The sequence below is a fragment of the Homalodisca vitripennis genome, chromosome 8 (genome assembly GCF_021130785.1).
Source record: "Homalodisca vitripennis isolate AUS2020 chromosome 8, UT_GWSS_2.1, whole genome shotgun sequence".
NCBI classification, from domain to species: Eukaryota; Metazoa; Arthropoda; class Insecta; order Hemiptera; family Cicadellidae; genus Homalodisca; species Homalodisca vitripennis.
This window is the reverse complement of record NC_060214.1, coordinates 73387057-73408017: the sequence shown is the minus strand read 5'-3', so window position 1 is coordinate 73408017 and position 20961 is coordinate 73387057. Positions and strand designations below refer to the sequence as shown.

The following is a 20961-nucleotide window of genomic DNA, read 5'->3' as shown; positions in this document are numbered from 1 at the left end:
ATCCATGCTTCATTCAACCTCATCTTCAAGACTTGCTGAGCGCCAGAAGGAACCTCGTACTTGATATCTGATTTTCTACTAAAGGGGTTTTGTCCAAACCCGATTCCATTGGACAATATTTTGCTTCTACAAACTTCGCACAACAATTTAAAGCACTATATTCAATTTTCTCAGTTTTTGATACTGCTCCCAAACTCCGGTCGGTCTGACAAGTCTTACTTTACGTTGTCATTTGACTCCACCTATTGATGAAATTGTATCCGTCGCTAAAAGTATCTGATACTAGGACAAAACTTGCTCATCTAAGCAATCCAGCCTTTCCAAAACAGTAACGTGTCACATTTGAGGTATTCCCGTTTTCCTTAAGTGGACAAGCCCATGCTAACTGACCGCTTATTTTACACAAGAAAAATCTACTGTTGTCGTCCTTGTATTCTTTAAACAGTGAAATACAGAATGCAGAATTCGGTTTTAGTAATTAGTGTTGTGTAATTATTATATATATTAATTACTTGCTTCATTTGGAGTTAGAGTTAATGTGCATGGAGTTAACACACATCATGGTTGTTATGATTCATGACTTGAAGGTGTAACAACGGTAGGGTATGATGATTTTATTTTAACCTAAATTTTAGCTTTGTGTAAGGGTATCTGAGGAAAATATCGGATCGCATATCTTAAAACGTAGTGTTATTGATTTTTTTGCATCACTTTACGATGGCAAATGTTCGGTAGATCCTGTTTCTTTAACAATCCTTCCACTGTTAAGAACAAACTTCAAAAAAAGTATCGAATATTTACTTTTATATTAAATCTTAAAATAGTAAATCTGTCATTATACTAATCAAATGTACATTGGTTTTCAATAAGCCATTATTTACTTCACTATTTAGTAAATTTAAGCAGTAAAAGTAATTTTCAGTTACGAAATACAAATGAATCTCAACTTATAAAACTGTATTCAAGTAAATGTAAAGAATGAAAGCTCATTGAAGTCCACCACAGATGACGTTATTTTATGAAAATCCTTTGAAACGACCCCAACTGCAATGGTTTTCAATTAAACTGAAAGCCTTATTATATGAAGTGTTATAATTATACAGCGTAAGAAGTATTACACTAATTGTAGATCATATAATAAATGGAGTTTACTTTTTGACTTATCAAAACAAATTATTAAATATGTCAGAAACCTTTGTACAAACAGATACATTTTAAAAGTTTAACAGTAGCTTTGTCCATGTTACTATTTATCCAAAGTATAAATAATATTCTGTATAAGATTATATAAATGAATATGCTCGTGACAACATTAGACGCCCTGTAAACAAGACATACTTTCAGTCATATCGCCACAATGGCATATGAATATGTGATCTATCACAATACTTTCACACAATTTGTATATTTGCACTCCTACACTGAAAGGAAAATACAATGTCATTCATGTTTCTTAACTTGTGAACTTGTATACTAAATTTGAGTTTGTATTTACTTAATAAGTTGTTTTTGGTAAATGTATAATCTATCTTCGGCAATGTGTAAATATACATAATTCTCTATTTACGTATATTTATATACTTACTATATGGCCGCGATTCTGAACACATTACTACGAAACTTGGTAGTCATTCTACATGTAAATTTCAAGGTAAAGGTCGTTGTTGTGACTAACCAAGTCCAAAGGAGCGGAGCACAAGTTCGAACCCTGGTTCTACACTACTACGAAATGAAATACTTGCGGTTGAATGGATTTTATCCAAAACTGTAATGGTCTAATAAAGTGGTAAATGTTAAATTAGGACAAGGTGTCCGTTCACTATTGATTCTGGAGTTAAAAGATAAAGAGCAGTACGCCTGCATGTCCGTCTCTGTGATAACTTTGTATATATCCTATAGAATTTAAAGTTAGCAAATAGGCTCCTATTCACACAAGGCAAAACTATTGATTTTCGGGTCAAATTTTAAAATAGCAGTCCGTCCATATTTCAGTCAACCTTCATACTGTTATATATGTATCGTTTTATATCCATTAATACTGTAGCCTCAAAAATTGCAAATGTATTTTAACGAAATGTATAACAAAAATTATTCAAATAGGTTTTAGTATCCAGTTTAAAAAAAACAATATATTAGGTTAGTTTATGCTTATAAAATTTTATTGAAAGTAAGAAGACTTATTGTACTAGTAACTAAATGTATTTATCATTAGCATGAACCATATTAGTATCAGTTTTGTAGACTACAGTAAAGAGAAGATGAATGTGAATATTCGATCATACAATTTTATTATGATCATGACGAACAATTTATAACGATAAAAGAGGCTGGTTATGTTAGATTATCTATTTTCCATTATATTTCAAAATAGGATATTTAAATAAAAAATATGGGTAAAAATTTAATTCCATTTTGTAATGTTCTACGAATTTTGCAAATATATTTACAAACCTGATATAGGATATTATAGAGTTCTCTTAATAAAAGACCGCATAAGACGGGATTGGGAAGGCATAAATCTAAAAGCCACTTCCTTCATACTGCCTCTATAAAATACTGAAAGCTGTAAAAATCGGTAATAAACTTCAGTCCTGTTAAAGCTTCTTAAACGTGTTTATGTATTATGTTCCCATTACAGGTTAGCTTTTTACCTAAAATCAATTTATTTTATACCGAAATGTATGTCCATGAAGTTCACTTAGACTCCATTGAGAAGTAGTTATATTGCTGCAAGTGTTGGACTTATTAAAAAACAATGGTAGTTGTTCCTACAATATGCAAATAAAAATCATTATAGAATGATCCATACGTAAAAAGATATTTAAAAACTCATAAGGTGAAACTTTATTGCCAAATGGTGTCAAACAAACAAATATTATTATTATTATTGGGTCTAATACAATATAATACCAGCTGTCCAAAAAGTCTTAAATACCTGTTTATGAATAAACTCTAAGGTTGCGTCCTCACTGTAGTTTAGTCAGGGTAGAAATCTCAAGTGTTAGTTTTGTTTTACAATCGGGGAATTGTCTGTTGAGGAAGTCGTGAACACCTTAAATTTAACCTTGGAAAATTGAAATGCCCCATTTTTTAGGAGAACTCGTGATTACAAACACGACGACAAGTTTACAAACTCGAAAACGAACTAATGTACAGACTTGATATTTTTCGTGAAACTCCATTCCTTGATTTTTATGGTGCATATCACTCCATGAGAATTGGGTGAGCATTAGATAATTTTCCTATTTTGGTCTTATAGGAAATGTGATGACATGAAGGAAGTTGCATATAAATAAATTTTAAAAAAGACACAGATTTTGAAGTATTATATATTATTTCATTCCCCTAACTATGGGGTAGGTACACACATACACCTTTATGTGACTTTTTGACTACACTTTTATACTCTAATCTTTTATTCATAGAACAAACGGAAAGTAAAAAAGTAGAAAGTAAACTTTAAATGTCCGTGATAAGATTTTATTTCAGCCCACTATTGGATTGTAGTACCCTCCCTACACTATTGAAACTTTCATTATTTAAGCTCTGCTTTGAAATCTAAATTATGAAAGAATAAATTGAATTTATCATGTGACAACATAACTCAAAAAATATTTCATCTTCTGATATTAAATTTGGCAACAATCTTCATTTCTACGTACGCAAGAATTAGCTCTACGATGGTGCATGTCAAACCGTAGAACGGATCGTCACTGAATCCTATCACTCAGTAGGATGACACAATATCTTTTTTGTCTTCCAGGGATGCAAAAATGTATTTCCGTATCACTGTCTGCAGAGCATAGAAGATAACAGTTAAAACACGACATTCCTGGAAATTCAAAAAATTGATTAGTGAGTTTACAGTTCTATAATACGTACATAGAAACTTGTTACGAAGACTTCCAAGAGAAATTCAGGCAAATACAGATGCAATTCATCTTATTTTGTTACTTCATATCCAAACAATATCATTAATTTAAAAAACAATTCTTCTTGCTGTGAGTTTTCTTTTTTTCCTATAGAAATGTAAGACTTAAAATATCAGAATCCCAAGGGCAAGTTATATTACTCCGGACGTTGAGTTGTGAAGAACTTTTTTAATTTTAAAATTGTACTTTTAAATTGGTGATGTCAAGAAATATATTGAATACCTGAGAGGCTTGCCGTTGTATCCTACAAAAATAATATACCTGAATAATATACCTGTATAATAGTATTTTATTACATGCATTTGGAGTATAACATGTGTGGGATAATCCCACAATAAACTAAAACTTAAACGCATCAATATCCTAAAAAGTTACTAAACACTCTCTAACTTTCTGATTTTCCATCTCATAAACTTCATCTATACGTTAGCACTACTGTTATGATGCTCCAGCACCTTAGTCTACAAATTATGCAAAGGCATCAGACATCAAGTTACAAGACTTCATGAAAAGATGATTGAGGGCAACATGCTTAATGGCAGTACTCGAACCAGGACTATCGGTTGTTTCATCCTATACCTAATATCTTCTGACAATCCATTCCTGTTCACGAATTCCATATAAAGGCTTATTTCGCTAGAACTATCAATCAATACCAAGAACAGTCCACAAAATAGTAGGAATTTATTTTAGGAAACACTTTCTTAGCAAGGACAACTTTATGTTGCTTGAACGTGAGGCATTTAAATAACTAGCACCACCGAAAGAAGTTTCAAACTTTTTTTTATAAACAAAGATGTATATGATGCATAACTTACAAACGTAAAACTTATTGTTCTCTTTCATTTAAAATTACTAATGATCATAGTTGGGCATATTTTGGAGTAATAATTTTACTATTGTTCTTCCAAGTGAAGCCACGCTGGTAAACTATTTATACTCGTCAAGGATGTGGTCTCAAGATCATTCATACCAATATATTGTGCCGTAGTGTGTCTATAGTTTCTAATGTTTTTCGTCTGGAGTTAATTAAATTCAAGTATATATAACATACAACTTTACATTATAAATGCAAATATGTATTGGTAATGGGCATCTTAGTACAAAAAGGTTAAGCTTGACTTCAAAATAAGAAATAAGTAGTTGCGAAAATAGTGTTATAGTCCGTATATCGCATCAACTTTGAACTCTAAAGACATAATTTCGTAAGAAAAGTAACTTTTACCATTTCTTTCTCGTTGACTAACGTTGATTTACTTGCCCAATAATTGAGAGTATCAAGTATAAAAAAGGTCTGTTACAGAATGTCTTATTCGGCATATTTAACTATTTTGCTATCCTTTTGTTTTAATTCTTGCTTAAACAAAAGAGCTTGTCGACCGATTCCACTTTTTTAATTTCTCAAAAATAGGGTTCACTTATTATTATTTTACCTTCCAGTCATTATTAACTAACTTTAAAGAAATAATAAACGAGGAGATTTTTGTTTTCAAGGTATTAGATATTAGTGGGTTATATTTTTAACCCACAGTAAAAAGCGTATTTGATTTAGTTTGAGATTGCTTATAGTTACCTCTTAGTACTGTGGGTATAACTGGAAATATTAAATATTCTAACAACTGCAGACACTGAAATACTGCTAATGACATTTTGAATACTAATGGATATTCACTAATATTCACTAATACAACTAAGTCATAAAACAACTAGTGAGTTTTCACAAAATAAACAATTCCCATAAAATATGTTGCTATGTATTTTAATTAAGTTATGTTAATAAACATTTTGAGCTTTTTTAGGCCTGTAAGTAATTTTTCTTCACAATATTCTAAGAGGAATAAATGTAAATTTAAGCTTATCAATATGTAAATCTATTTAAAGTTAACATAACTTTCTTTGGGTGCGGTAAACACAAGATAAATGTACGTATTCAACAATAAATTCACAGCACATGTGCTCTGTATCGTTGAACAACGTCGAGTGGGGTGTGGTTGATTTAAGACATTTCTTCGCGTACCATTACTGTAATTACTTTGTCCTAGCAATGACATTGACAGGTAAAACTTCAGCTGTCAGTATATGAAGTGTTACTATTATTTCGGGAAATAATTATAAGCTAGTATCGGTAATACAGGTTAAAAAATAGTTATACGAGTGCTTTCTTTGCAAACGTGTCTAGCAATTCAGAAAAAATACGGTGTGATTAGTTTATGTTAAAAATCATACAAAAAAATATAAAAAGACTAAATTTAATAGCTTCTCCCTTTCTACTGGTATGAAATCCTATAAAGTTGTAAACATTGGTAACAATCTTCAGTTGAGTTAAAGTTTCTGAAAAATGTTTCTTACTTACGTTAAACATTCATAGACATTGCACCTGAAATTCATTTATTTAACGTGAAATATCTTCTCATAGGAATTTGTATTGACATCATTTTACAGTTATTTTGTATGAATATTAGGCTGTAACAGACATGAACAAGTGGAAATGTTTCTAACAAAATAGAAATATATATATATATATATATATATATATATATATATATATATATACTGTAACATAGAATTAAAATACTTAACATTCATGCTTCTTAACCCTGCCTCTCAAGGTTGTATTAAATAATTACCGTTCAGTTAATTTTTTTCCCGAAATGTGCTGTTATTAAAGAATAAAGATGACTTACTAAATTTACATTTTAAACGCCTAAAATCCATAATAGAACAATCGAATATTTTACCTTACCTTCTTGTTCTCCAGAAGAACAGAAGCTAGCTTTATAAAAGTTACGGAAGGTTATCACAGTAAAACAAAAAGTTGCCAACCATACAACAAAAACTGTTGTAAGACACTAATATCATATTGCTATACATCCGCCATCGTTCAAACCATTGGTTATCCCTTGCCTTATAAACAATCCAATATGCTTGTTGAATACGCAAGTGTTCAATACGGATAGTGATTAAGCTATTTTAATATTTAAATATTGAATTATTCCAGTTCCACATTCCAAACTTACCCATTCTGTTATTCAAGAATAACGTAGATAAAAATATGCGACTATGACACAGCTTAGTCAGTGGTTTGAAATACAGTGTTTTTATTTCTTTTTTTATCAGCTTCGACACACTCTAAAAAGGAAGGCCCATTTCTGGCTACTTTAGAGATGTACATACTCTTCTGAATGTTGAACGAGATGAAATTCGGGCTAGCCTTGAACGCTGCTAGCTGTAAACAAGCTGTTCATTAAGCTCCATATTTCAAATTAATGGTATACCGTTTAAGAACTTTTTATTTAGCCTTAAATATTGCGATAAATTTTAATTTTTAATATGTAATAACGAGTGGACTGAGAAATCAATACTTATGTGAGTAATATATTGACTAGTTAGTAACCAAACTTAGATTTGTATTCGATTAATACAGTTTTTGACGTATTACGGAGCGACTCGCTTTATAGACCGCTAACTAACTTTCGACACAGTAAAATCAATGTGGCATAGACGTATTCTAGTATTGACGAGTTCGTAGGTTAGGTTACTACTGTCTCGATAAACTTTGTATCACTAAACGATTTACCAAAAATTTGGTCTACTAAATGTATTGTTAATTAATTATTATATGTTTTATACGTTGTATTTGTTGTTAAAATTATTATCTGTACTTTTTATTTTATGTTTATAACGTTTATCTTATTTATTATCAAATTTATGTATTACATTGATTTAAAATTATATTCTTTTTCATTATTTTTATATATAGTATATTACAGTTTTTTAACTGCTGTACTTAGATATTTATTTATTCTGATAACTTAACCATTTTAATATGTCGTTCAAAACGTTCAAAACTGAACGTACAAAAACTGACAAACGATGCATGTGTTCAACAAACAACATATTTAAATACATGCAGTGAAGGACATTAAAAACGTTGATGTCTCACGGCGTTCCCTGGAGAAAAGCTGTGGTGAGACGATAAAGACTTATATGACCACTGAGAGTAATCCAAACACAGTGGCGCACACCCAGCTATTGTGAGACAACTGATGTCTCCACAACACAGACAAACTACCCCTTCACCCGCGCCCGGGATCTCAACGCCGCCATCACTTACTCCACGCACTCTACCGAGCAGTTCCTCAACAAAGGATGACACCTCGTTTATTCGGACACCAACAGTTCCGGATTATTTGGCAGGGGAAAACGTTTCAAAGGGGGAAAATATCAGAAATGTAAACATAGGAGAATCGGTTTTACTGGACCAATCAATTGAATCTGATACTTTTCTGCTCCAGTACACTAAGCAAATATTTGCCATCAACATCTCCATTTTCGCACACACAACTGCGCCTTACACTACGTTGATAACCTCCGATATACCTCAGTAATCCAGACGATACTGTCGCAACAGTCGACGCCTGCGTGCAGTACGCGGCTTCAGTAACCTCGGCCTTGTGTGACAGCGAACAATGCTGTGTGAACGGCGATCTCGTTCACAGCCTCAAAAGGGCAATTGAAGCTTTAGAGACAGAGATTTAAAGCCCTATAGTGGAAACAAACAAGTATAAACGCGAGGAACGCACTAATGGAGATGTCTGGAGAAACGTATAAACCAAGACGTTGAATGTGCCAGCTAAATCTAAAAATAAGTCTGATGTCTATGATTTTTTTAAATAACAAAGTCAATATGAAGACGTCAAATAAATAACATAATGTTGCAGCAAGACACACAAAATCCAGAGTTGGCTTTTAAAGTGGGAAATTAAATACCGCGTACATAACATACGAATACGTATACGATACGTATTCGTAACATAACATTAACATACGTAACAAATACGATATCATAAAGTTATCTTCGAATGGTTTACTTGAAATGTTCCATTCAGAAGTGATTAAATAGTTTTATCCAATAATTAATCTGTTTCATATTTTATTTCACTATTTTAACTTTCTTTTTACGTGGCTCACACAATTTCTGTATTTGTTTCAGAACAATGAAATTGTTAAACATGCGTATCAATTAATCGAGTGAAGAAATTTATTCGCAATAAAAATACTTTTCAAAGTATACACAGAATTTTAATACCTTTCATTCTCGTCTCTGTATAAAAATGGAGTATATAAAGGCCGGCTGAAGAAGTGACTATTTCCATTTCAACCCTGAGCGAACAATAGAGACACTTCAAACACCACATGCCTCTATTTTTAGTCACAAAATTATGTGCAACATTTAATCGAATACGTTATTAACACGCTTCCAAACAGTTTTTAGTATTTCGGTATCTGTAATTTGTACTAAAAACTTTTTTAGTTCTTCGTGTTAATGTTCGAAAATTATTCAATTTACACGAAAAACGAAAATGCGTGTTATTCCTTTACTGGACCAAATCTCGTGTTTATAATATACATAATATCTTTATGATTTGTTTCAATTAGTGAATAATGAATAAAAACCAAACAGTTTCCCTATCAGTGACTGTTTCCCTCATTAATCTTAACTACTCGACTCGTAACACTAAATCGTTAAGTCTGCATTTTTTTATGTACATATAAAGTTGAAATATACGAAGTAAAGGTATGATAAAATATGTTTTATGTTGTTGCTTCCAAATAAACATGCGCATTACATTAAGAAAACTGTACATAAACGTAAATACTACATAAAATGTTTATGCACGTGTAGTTTTAGGTCATATATAAAAGCTTCGCATAAAATATTTATGGTTTATCAATGTTTATGTAGATTTTATCAATATTCTGCACATATTTTATAGGGTAACCATGTGTAGAATGGTGGATACATCTGAAACAATATTTTATTGTCATCTATAAATATTGTATTATACATAACTAAATCAATATATCACATTATAATTGTAAACAGTGTTACGAAACATATCTAGGAAGCAAATTGTTAGAATACAGGACTTTACAATACGAATTTTGAATTATTATCAGAATCGTAAATTATGATAATAAATTACGACTTTAAGATCACAAGATTATTAAAATATGTGAATGACCGTATCAGGTCATTCATAGTAAAAGCAAACCATTTTTAATACACATTTAATAATATTTCACATATAACATAAATAATTAATTAGGATATAATAGGATATAATATAGGATAGGATATAATAATTATAATAAATATTTATCAGTAGGATAAATACAGTACAAAATAGAAAGCTCAAAAAGGATATAGGTATTCAAAAACATGGAGGGAGGATTTATTCCAATGCAGCTAGCAAAGAATATTAAATGAAACAGAAATTAGAAGAAAATTATTTTTAATTTAACAATTCAACTCCTATTATGCATAGAACATTAACTTTTATTGGAATTTTCTCCTACTTAAAAATCAGTATTTTTATCTCTACCACTTAATAATCATCCATTTCTTTGTAGCTTGCTGAAATAAAAACACAGCAATATAATAAAATAAAACGGTCAATATAAACGAACAAACGTTGAGGAAGAACAAACATAATATCAACATCACATCAGTAGGATGTCTCTATACAGATACATTGAGAACAATAAATACAACTGCCGTTTATCAGTGATTTAAACTGGTCTTCTCATTTTAATTATTTATTATAATATTCGTGAAGAACCCAGCCGGGTCATGCATCTCTCCATGGACACGTCCTCTTGGTTCAAGAATAAATTCTTGATTTTGAGGTCAAGACGTAAAACTTCAATTTAAAATTAACGAAAGACCACATAACACTTGAATACTAAACAAACAATAACATCATATTGTTAAACTTTGAAGAAGTTCAGTGGAAAAAATAACAATGGAGACATTAAAATACGTACATTTTGAAATCATAGCCTTATTAATCATATAATCATATGTTATTATAGGGTACTTCACTTTTGTATTGTAGAAATCCTCATATCCTGAATCTTAGTATCAGTTATTAGACTTAGATACAAAAGCCCTGGTCTTACGAGTAATCAATGTTATCTAATCCATAACAGTTTAGTGCAGCCTAATTAACAACATTTGCCACAGTACCTACACAGATCATTATCATCTGATTATAATTATCTGGACTGTGACGAGTTAAACTATAAATTATAAATTACTGTTGAGTTAACTCTAGAACTGGGAAGTCATAACGTGTGATGAGCTTTATCCACTTATAAACTGTTGGAGTCGTAATGCACGCCTCATTAAAAAGCCACTTGCTGATTACGTCACAATCCAATTATCTGCACTCAAATTAAGCCAATCAGTTGTGTGTCAATTAAGCTTTATTTTTTCTGTCAATGGCCTTATAAAACAACTGGTTGCGTGACTCAAGCTCGACAGCTGTTACTAACAGAGATAATTATTTGGATGTTCTGTTTATTTTAGATTTAATGGCACTTTAAAATTGTGTTTCTAAGAATGAAAGTGACTTTTGAAATCAGGCATGAGTCTAAGTAGATATTTAAACCTTAAAAAGTTACTATAGAGCACGTATACTTGTATGCTAATTATATGCAGGAGCGTATGCCACAATGCAGGAGTGACTAAATATCACACTAATTACGCAAGAAATAACATTTCTTTACCTCTAGAAATTTTTCAAAGTCGTGTAAAAATCGTATTTATAAATTTGTTTACCAAACCGATAAAAGAATAACAAAATCGATTCAAAATCCTAATAAATACACTGTACAGTAAAACCGTTACAGTAACGTAATATAACAATGTCGAAAGCTGAAATTCCAACCCCTGGTCCACATTATGTACGAAATGTATCTATCGAATGGTTTTATTTCAAATGTGGTCGTATATCACAAACCACTATCATCCCTATTGACACATGGCCTGGCTATAAACATCGTCGCCTGTGCTTCACCCTTATGCTAACTTACAATGTCATGTGGTTTTACTGTAAAACAAAATATTCTACAATAGGTACCTATATTTAACTCTTTACTTAGCAGTATACGGTGAGTGTCATATTAATGAGATTAAACTCACTTAAAACTACTGCTGGTATTTACTCATTCTCAGTATGATTTCATTTAATGATACACAGAAGTAACTGAAGAGTTTAATGGTGCATACCCTATAGTCATTTACGATTAAACAATCCATCAGGCTAACTATATTCGAACAACTGTATTTTGACAAAAATAATACCCTGTTTTAGGAAACACATATCAAATAATTTTCATTAAATGATACGGAAAGAGAGTGATATTAAGTGATCTAATCGACCAAATAGATAGAAATGTGGAATGGACATAGCAATACTGAGTTTTATCATTATCTGTACGAATTGAGTACAAGCTAACACATTTTTCTTTATTCTATACTCTTTCTAACACTAAAGATATATTTATAAAAATTATGCATCCTATTGATTCAGTTGTAGTGCTTGTGAGCAATAAACAGTTTATTATTCATTAATTGAGTCAGAATGTTTCACTAACCGTAACTATTAAAAGTCTTTAAGTTTGTCAAGAATGGTGGCAATATTGATGGGAAACACGTCAGAGAATAAATGAAAGTCAAATTTACTTTTTTATGTTTAACCTAATTAATTATTAAATCATTAATTAATTAATAGTTTTATCTTTAATTATATTATTACTTAATGATTTTATCATTATTATATCATTAATTAATGGTTTATCTTTAATTATATCATTAATTAAATAATGATTTTATCTTTAATGATCTCATGACTGTTCTGTTGCAGTATGAAGATGTCCTAGTGCGCCCAAGCATGGCAGCGTGTAGGTGGGAGTGGCTGTTCCTGGTGCTTTGTCTGCCCATCCCCCTGGCCCTCGCCCAAGGCGTCCAGAACTGCCCACCCCGCAATGAGCTCGAACCCTGCGTATGCACTCCAAAAAAGAACGGACTGGACATCCTATGCGAGTTCACCGACCTGAACCATATCAGCAAGGCTATGGCCGTCCTGAAGGGAAAACCCTCCATCATTATCTTCTACCTCAAGCTGAGACACAACAACCTCCCCAAACTACAGAGCTTCGTTTTCCTCGGAATCGATATCAGGCATCTGACTATACACAATAGCTCCTTGTCTGTCATAGAGGAGTCCTCGCTTAGCTCTATGGGTAAACTTTGTTTTCTACATTTGTTATCAATTCCTTTTTCATGGAATGTTTTTCAATATCAACGTTCTAAAAATGAATGTAATACAAACAATAACTATTTTCTTTAATTGAAAAGAAATGAGATTTTAACTTTTGAATTGGTTTCATTTTAAACATAGGAAATTTAAGTTGACTTTCTTCAATTTTCTGCAAATATTTATGATTATTCAAAGTAAAAATTAGTGCTTGTGTTGATTATATGCATTAGTCTACAATGAACAATAATAACGGAGCCGTGTGGCAGCTAGTAATTATATTAAAGAACAAGGTGCAGATTTACCAACATAATACTTTGAATGTGCGATGACCCACCATACGAATACTACATATTGTGATACTAGAACACAACTTGAACTTAAAATTTTAATATAAACTTTAGAATAATACAAGTTTAAATACTTTATTTATGTTTATGACAATATCTTCAAGTGTACCCAAATCTTCATAAATTTAGATCAAGTTTTCCACCAAACAGCTCTTACGGATTCTTCATATAAAATCTATAGAAATCCAAATTAAATTTGTAAAATACCTTGTGCATACAACAAAATTAGAATTTGCTAGTGAATATCATGATAGTTTTCAACATTATTTAATTATTTTATTACCGTTTTATGAAGTTCCTCTGTGTCATACGTTTAATGAAATTGGAATACTTACTATCGCTCATTCCCCACTCAACCTTGTAAATTCGTAGAGGTATATGGTAAATTCGTAAGTAAAATAATGATTTTAGTTATTTATAAAAATTTATGGCAATAAACATAGTCTTTGCAATGCAATAACAATCCAAGCTCAATGCTACTTTCTAATCCATATAGAACGTATACAACCAGTTATAGAAAATATATTTATTTTTCATAAATATTTTTATTTAAAACACTTGCATAATTGAATATGCATAGATGTATATCCATCACAATATACCGAGAATATTACTATACCCCTGACTAAGAGCAAGAAAGCCAGTTTATTTTCCACACTCTATTCATTGATTTATTAATATCATTGCTTTCTAATATATAAATCAAAAATAAAACTCCTAAAACCAAAAATTAAACTCTTATAAATTCTTAAATATTTCAAATCTATCTAACAGATGCAGGTGAAAACAAATTCGTAGGTCAAGGAAATAATCATATTATTTAAATAGAACTAACCATTAAATGTATCATTAGCTGCATTAATTTAAAATATATATTTACATTAGCTGTATTTTCTGGCTCCAATATTTCAAAAAAATAGTTATTATAAAGTAATTAAATACCGGAAACATAATTGGTGGATCATATTAAACAATTTTTTTAATTTACATGTAAAGAACATTTTTTAATTTAGAACTGATATTTGGATTGTAAGTAATATTGAAAGCTCATTAATAACTTAATTCCATTCCAACTGTCGGTAGACTCCCCTTTCATTTCAAAACCAAGTTTTATTTTGCGTAGAGTAACGTTCCTATCTGTTTATACTCTTTACCTGCCATGTTCTAGGGAAAGGGTTGACCCAGCTGGACCTTTCTCAGAACCGGTTGAGTACTGTGCCATCCCCCGCGTTCCGCAACCTACACCACCTTCTCATCCTCAACATGAACCACAACCGGATCACCGCCCTTCACTCCAAGGCCTTCGAGGGTCTCGATACCCTCGAGATACTCACCCTGTACGAGAACAAGATCTCCAACATCGAAGGAGATGCTTTCAAAGGGCTCGACAAGTGAGTATAAGATGTTTTTATAGTCTATGTACCGATTACCCTTAGAACTTAAATTTCCATTGCACTTTCATTTATTCATAGAGATACGCAATTTGCTACTTATGTTTTGTTTTAAAATGTGGGGTCCCAAAAATATTAGTAATATATCAAACATATGGAAGAACTTTTACAACCAGTTCCAAAGAGGAATAACAGTGAAACCTGTCTAATCTCTTAAGAATTTTATAAGTATAGTTTTGACTAAAGAAGCAGTTTTTAAGACTAAACTGGTTTGCTTTATTTCATTTTTTTTAACTTTAATTCATATTTCTCAAACAGTCTCAACAATCATTTCAGACCACTTAAAACATTTTAAGCTATGTTTTGGTTGCAATTTCTTATCACATTTTATTGGACTAGTTGTATTTGAAAACCCGTATTGATCACATAAATTTTACTTAATAAGGAAGCTGAGAAGGCTCAACCTCGGCGGGAATAAGCTGACGAGCGTCCCACAGGAAGCGTTCTCCATCCTTGACACACTGAAGAAATTGGAGATGCAGGAGAACAGCATTACTTCAATAACGGAAGGAGACTTTGAAGGTAGGTTAAACAATACACATCAACTGTACTTTCAGTAGCAAATTCAAGTTGATTAAGTGTTTTATCACAAGTTTCTTAAAATACAAATTTTAAATTTTCATCTCTGGTTCTTTCATAGCACTATGGTATACTATACAACACTACAGTTTCATAATCATCAAACTTCTTGTTCTAAATATTTCAATGTAACTAAAAAATATTATAGTACATCTTTAAGGATTTAAGGAAATACATTTTAATAATGTTTATCATATATAACGAATATAAGAGGTATTTTTTCCAATACTTTATTAATCCAAAAAAATTATTAATTATACTTCTACTGCAACTGTCACATTCGTTTTACTTTTTTTGTCACTAACTTGATAGTTTTTATATTGTTTTTACCCCTGTTTAAACATGATATTGCTAAAAGAATAAGTATTGGAAAATATCTAACCACATATTTTCAAAATCTGTACTAATTTTACTGTCTTATATAAATCATGTTCCATCAGAGATGAGAAACAATTAGAGGCAGTAGCCCTCTAGAGGTTAGAAGTTTTATGAGAACGAATGAAGGGATTGCTGACCACAAAAAGCTTTCAGAAGTAAGGAGTACCTGCGAGCCTAAATTGTCAAGTCCACAAAAACTTTAAGAAACCGGGAATTCTAAGGGGCACGTAGACCCAAGAGCTTAGAAGACCTACAAGAAATTGAACTACCTCTAAATCAGACGCTAAATATTGCCAATGGATCCAAATGGCTGAAGAGTCAGAAATCATGAGTCTTTTTGAACGGTTTAAACAAAAAGAGTTAATCGCCATAAATTGTTAGAATTTCAAATATTAGGGCTTTCAAAGAGCTTTTCCAATCTAGGAACATTGAGATCTAGTGCTCACAGTGGCTAAGAGATATAAGAAACCAAGAACCCCTTTTTTGTGAGATATTTTGTATTTCAAGAGTTCCATGAGCTTGGAAAACTCCTAGGTTGAGAGTTTAGAGGACAGATATAAATGAAGTATTCTATGCAAAGAAAACTTTTATTGGCCAAAAACTGGAGATTAATTGGCAATTAACTAGTCTATGAGGACTCAAAAACTGCTTTTTTCAGAATGAGAAGTACCCGTAGATCCAATTTAGTTTCAATTCTAGTTTGCAGTTTTTAAGAAGCCAAGCACTCCCAGAATGCGGGAGCTCTCCGAAGCAGCCCACTAGCTATCAGACATTTGATGGCTTTAAAATCTGCGACTTTTCAAAGGCTAGGAATGTCCAGAAGTAGGAGTTCTAAGAAATAAAATGTTTCAAAGACAGGAAGCCCTAAGAGTTCGAGAGCGTCACGAATGAAAATTAGTGTTCAACAGCTAAGTTTTTCCAAAACATCTGAAGGTTTCAGAGCCTCTAATATTATCTACAGCTTAAGACTTAAGAAATGAAAACTCCTCGATATTCCTCGAAGGCCAATGTCAGATCCTTATAGTACCAGGCCTAGTAATTATAAATTCTTTACAGAATAAAAGGAATCTGGAGGACGAAGGAACTAATAGGTAACTAAGTTTATAGTAGAAGTTTCTAGTACAAAGACTACTAGACTAGTAATTTCAATACAACTAATTCTTTTTAAGGATGGATTTTCAACAACCTTGTGTTCTATAAGTATGAAGTTCCAAGCACTCAGATTCTATGAACTCTCAATGTCTTTAAAATCTCAGATTTAACAGCTCTTAGAGTACCTAATAGTCTCAAACAGCTATATACCAAAGAAAGAAAGAGAATAACTCAGAATTATACAGGAACATTCTGGCACTAGTAATTATTGTTAATTGTCCTTAAAGCATTAGGCAGGAGCTTTAAAGACTACGTAATTCAGATTTTAAGTTATTTCATATGTGTTTTAATGTGAAATCAGAAGCCAAAGCTTTCTGAAGCCGATTTCAATGTTTGGAAATTAAGAATACCGAATTTCATTAACTATTTCTTAAATAAGCCCCATTTGAGCTTACCTAGCTTGTATCTATGCATTTAATCACCCACCATATGTAATAAAATTTAGTTGAATCTTGGTCATAAGTATTTTTATTTTTATTTATAGGGCTCAAAAACCTTGACTCCCTGGGTCTTGCCCACAACCACCTGAGGGAGGTACCGGGGAGGGTATTTTCACACCTTACACTCCTCAACTCGTTGGAGCTTGATGGTAATCAAATTACCCACATCGACGTAGAAGCTTTTGTTGGACTTGAAGGTAATGTACTACTATATTATTATGTTGCTTACAATATATTTATATTTTTTTTTAATCTTGTTGCTATAAAAATATATAAACATGCTATATTCATTGAAATATAAAACTTCATTGACTTTTTAGTGCATTAGGAGAAGAATTTACGGAGTGCATTTGTACTATGGTTTGTTTAACGAGTCATTAATGTATAAGACAGAGTCACAATAACAATTATAGGGGTTTTAGCTTATTTCTTTTTCAGATACTAGTAATCTGATTTGTATTATTAATATATTCTTCACTAGGCTGACATAGTCAAAATTGGAATTTATTTAGAGACACAGCGACAAGTCTTGTATTTGATGTATGGCCTAGGTTAATAGTTGAGGAACAGTACTTAAAGTGATGAAAAATTCATTTTTGGCAGCTTTAAATATTTTACACATATAAGATTTTTCATACTTTCCTTACAGAGAAACATTTTCTCTCCTCAAAAACCAAACCAGTTACCAGTTACAAAAACTTGAAGGTTTACTCGGTGTTTACATTTTGTATTAATTCATCTTGAAATACAGGGAGGAGCAGAGGAAACGTATGTTTTTCACTATTGAATTACCTGTAGACAGTTTGATAAAAATTTATCAAACAAGCATTAAGTTTTAGATATTTTAATGCAGTTTTAAAATATACATACTTTAATTAGGTTCAAAAAATAATGTCTTGGAGATGACGTCCTTCTTTCTGGATACAAATATGGATTCTCTGTCGAAAGTTACGCATGGCTCTCTCCAATACTTCATTCGGCATGGCTTCAATTCCTGACGAATGTTATTCTTCAGGTCATCGACTATGCGAGGCTTGTTCATTTTATTCATTTACTTTTTATTTTAAACATTCCCACAAAAAGTCCCATATCGACAAATCGGGTAAGCAAGGGGGTCAGTAAACTTCACCATATCTCGAAATAACGTGTCCTGGGAACATTTGTTAAACCAATCGCATGGATGTTCTCGCAGTGTGAGCTGTGACACCGTCCTGCTGTAAGCACATGTTATTATTATGTTCACTTGACGCCTTACAAGTTATGGACGAAGAAAGTTGTTTAACATTTAACGTAACATTTAACGATGTCACAGTAACTACATTTCTTTCCTCTTCATAACAATAGGGACAATCTCCATCTTTGAAATGCAGCACCACACTGTTACTTTTAAACTGTGGAGAGGTCTTTGTGTGGGTTCTCCAACGCCCAATACGGACAATTTTGAACATAGACGTTACCGTCTAGATGGAAATGTGCTTCATCACTCATGAATACTGTAGCATCTGAATCTTCCGTAAAAATCTCGTCAATTACACGACAAAACTTTCTGCGCTGCACAAAATCCCCTTCACTAAGTTGCTGGACGATCATTATCTTGTATGGGTGAAACTTAAGATCATCATTTAAAATGCGGTGAAGTAAACGACGTGATATACCGTCTGTCGTCTAGCCGATCGATTCGGGCTAGCAAGAACTGCCGTTCTCACTCAGTTTACATTTTTTCCGGATTACGAACCAAACGGGGAAGACCAGGTGGTTTCTTTTTCATCACAGATCCGGTATTTCTAAACGCTGCAACCCGTCGGAGTACAATATTTCCATCCTGCACTGCACCCCGACGTCCAACTCTAAAATGTATACGGAAAAACGTTGCACTGTTACTACGGAATCATTGTTTTTAAAGTACTGCTCGACAACGAACACACGATCCTCTACACACCAACGCTCCATAGCGACTGAAACTGTATTCTATGGGCCTGTCTGCCAACATTCGTTCAAGGTCAATACCTCCTCTTGTCGCTGCGTACAAGCAGTTCAAAAAACATGCGTTTCGTCTGCTCCACCTTGTATTATTGTTTCTATGCTCGTAACATTTCTAAAGATGTCCACTTATCAAAACAAAATTTCTATATTCACCTTAACTTCTTAATGGGTTTAATTAGGACATAACTTTTAAGAGGATGGTTTTTCGTGATAGTAAACTCAGAGAGCACCACTGAGGTTCATTTTTCTTTTTTTATCATTTTTTAAGGAAAAGCTGCTATCCTTTTCGGTCTTATTAGGTCCATTTTCATGAACCACTGATCTGTGCGAATATTTTAGAATATAAATTAAGGAGAAGAGCTGATACATTACAAGGTCGATGCCACTGATAAAAAGTGCAATGGTCCAAGGCAGGATTTTCCTGTGCTATTTTTAACTCAGATCTAAATTAAGACATCTGAGATCGCTTGTCAATCGGCGTATCTTCTTCTTGAAGAAAACGTAAAAATATATTTTCTCTGTGATTTCCAGAAAATCTTCAGTACTTGCGTTTGGGTGACAACAATCTTCATGAAATCCCCAGTGAAGCCCTACGTCGCCTGCACCGACTCCGGCACTTGGACTTGCGAGCCAACAACATCACAGTCATCCCCGAGGACGCCTTCACAGGATACGGTGACAGTATCACATTCCTCAATCTTCAAAAGAACGAGTGAGTTAGATATAAATTGGGAGTCTGGTAGATAAAATCAAGTCACATCCAATACTCATTACCTTGAATATCATAATTTCTAAAAATTAAGGTTACAATAATGAATATAATAAAAAAAATGTAGTAAAAGTTCTTCTCAGAGGTGGTTGAAGATTTATTTTTCGTCATTGACTCCAATTTCATGGACGTAAATACGCTAAGTATTAATATTTCCCTCAGTAACTAATTCTAAATATTGAATCTGAAATACTTATGCAAGTTACACTTTCAAGGATCTTAATTATTTGCACTTAAACATATATGAAACAATGTCGGAATAGATTTTGAAAATTTCTTTTGTTACCACGTTTGTTTATAACGCACTGCAGAATGGTGGACGAGTACACAATGTAGTCTAGTAAATCTCAATTGTACTTAAATTTCGTGTATGTTACGTTTTCAAAAAAGTTTGAAACCATTTAAATAGCAAATATTCTCAAATAAGGATACATAATTTTTATAATTAACAAATTTTTAATTTTTGTTTTATATTTTGTCTGTGATAGTTATCTGATTAATTACCTTTAACTATTTTTGTTTTCAATATCTCACGAATGACTGACTACAAATACATGATGATATGAAATATTGTAATAAGATATATTGTAATACTATCAGTTACCCACTTGATCGCTCGCATTTCGTAGGTTTTGCTCATTGCACGTGTTATGACCACGTCTGGCACGAGTGAATTATATTTTCAACGCCAATGTAGAACATGCCTTGTTGCCACGTTCAAGAAAGTATTACAAAATTGTTTATTCATGGATAATGTTATCATTCCAGTTTTTTGATATTTTTGTGCTATGGATGATTGTTCTTTGTTTCCCCGATTAATAAA

The 20961-nt window shown here is 32.1% G+C and overlaps 1 protein-coding gene across 4 annotated transcripts in view; it reads left to right on the top strand.

Moving 5' to 3' along the window:
• LOC124367704 (slit homolog 2 protein) overlaps positions 1–20961 on the top strand; it is a 510187-nt gene that overhangs the window by 482128 nt on the left and 7098 nt on the right. For 3 of the 4 annotated variants that reach the window (XM_046824774.1, XM_046824775.1, XM_046824773.1), the window contains exons 2-6: positions 12644–13022; positions 14555–14777; positions 15223–15359; positions 17431–17583; positions 19901–20081. In XM_046824774.1, the coding sequence (XP_046680730.1) occupies positions 12671–13022; positions 14555–14777; positions 15223–15359; positions 17431–17583; positions 19901–20081 (1046 nt within the window). In that variant the 5' untranslated portion in view covers positions 12644–12670. The remainder of the gene's footprint in view (positions 1–12643; positions 13023–14554; positions 14778–15222; positions 15360–17430; positions 17584–19900; positions 20082–20961) is intronic. The other variant, XM_046824776.1, reaches the window with a different exon arrangement.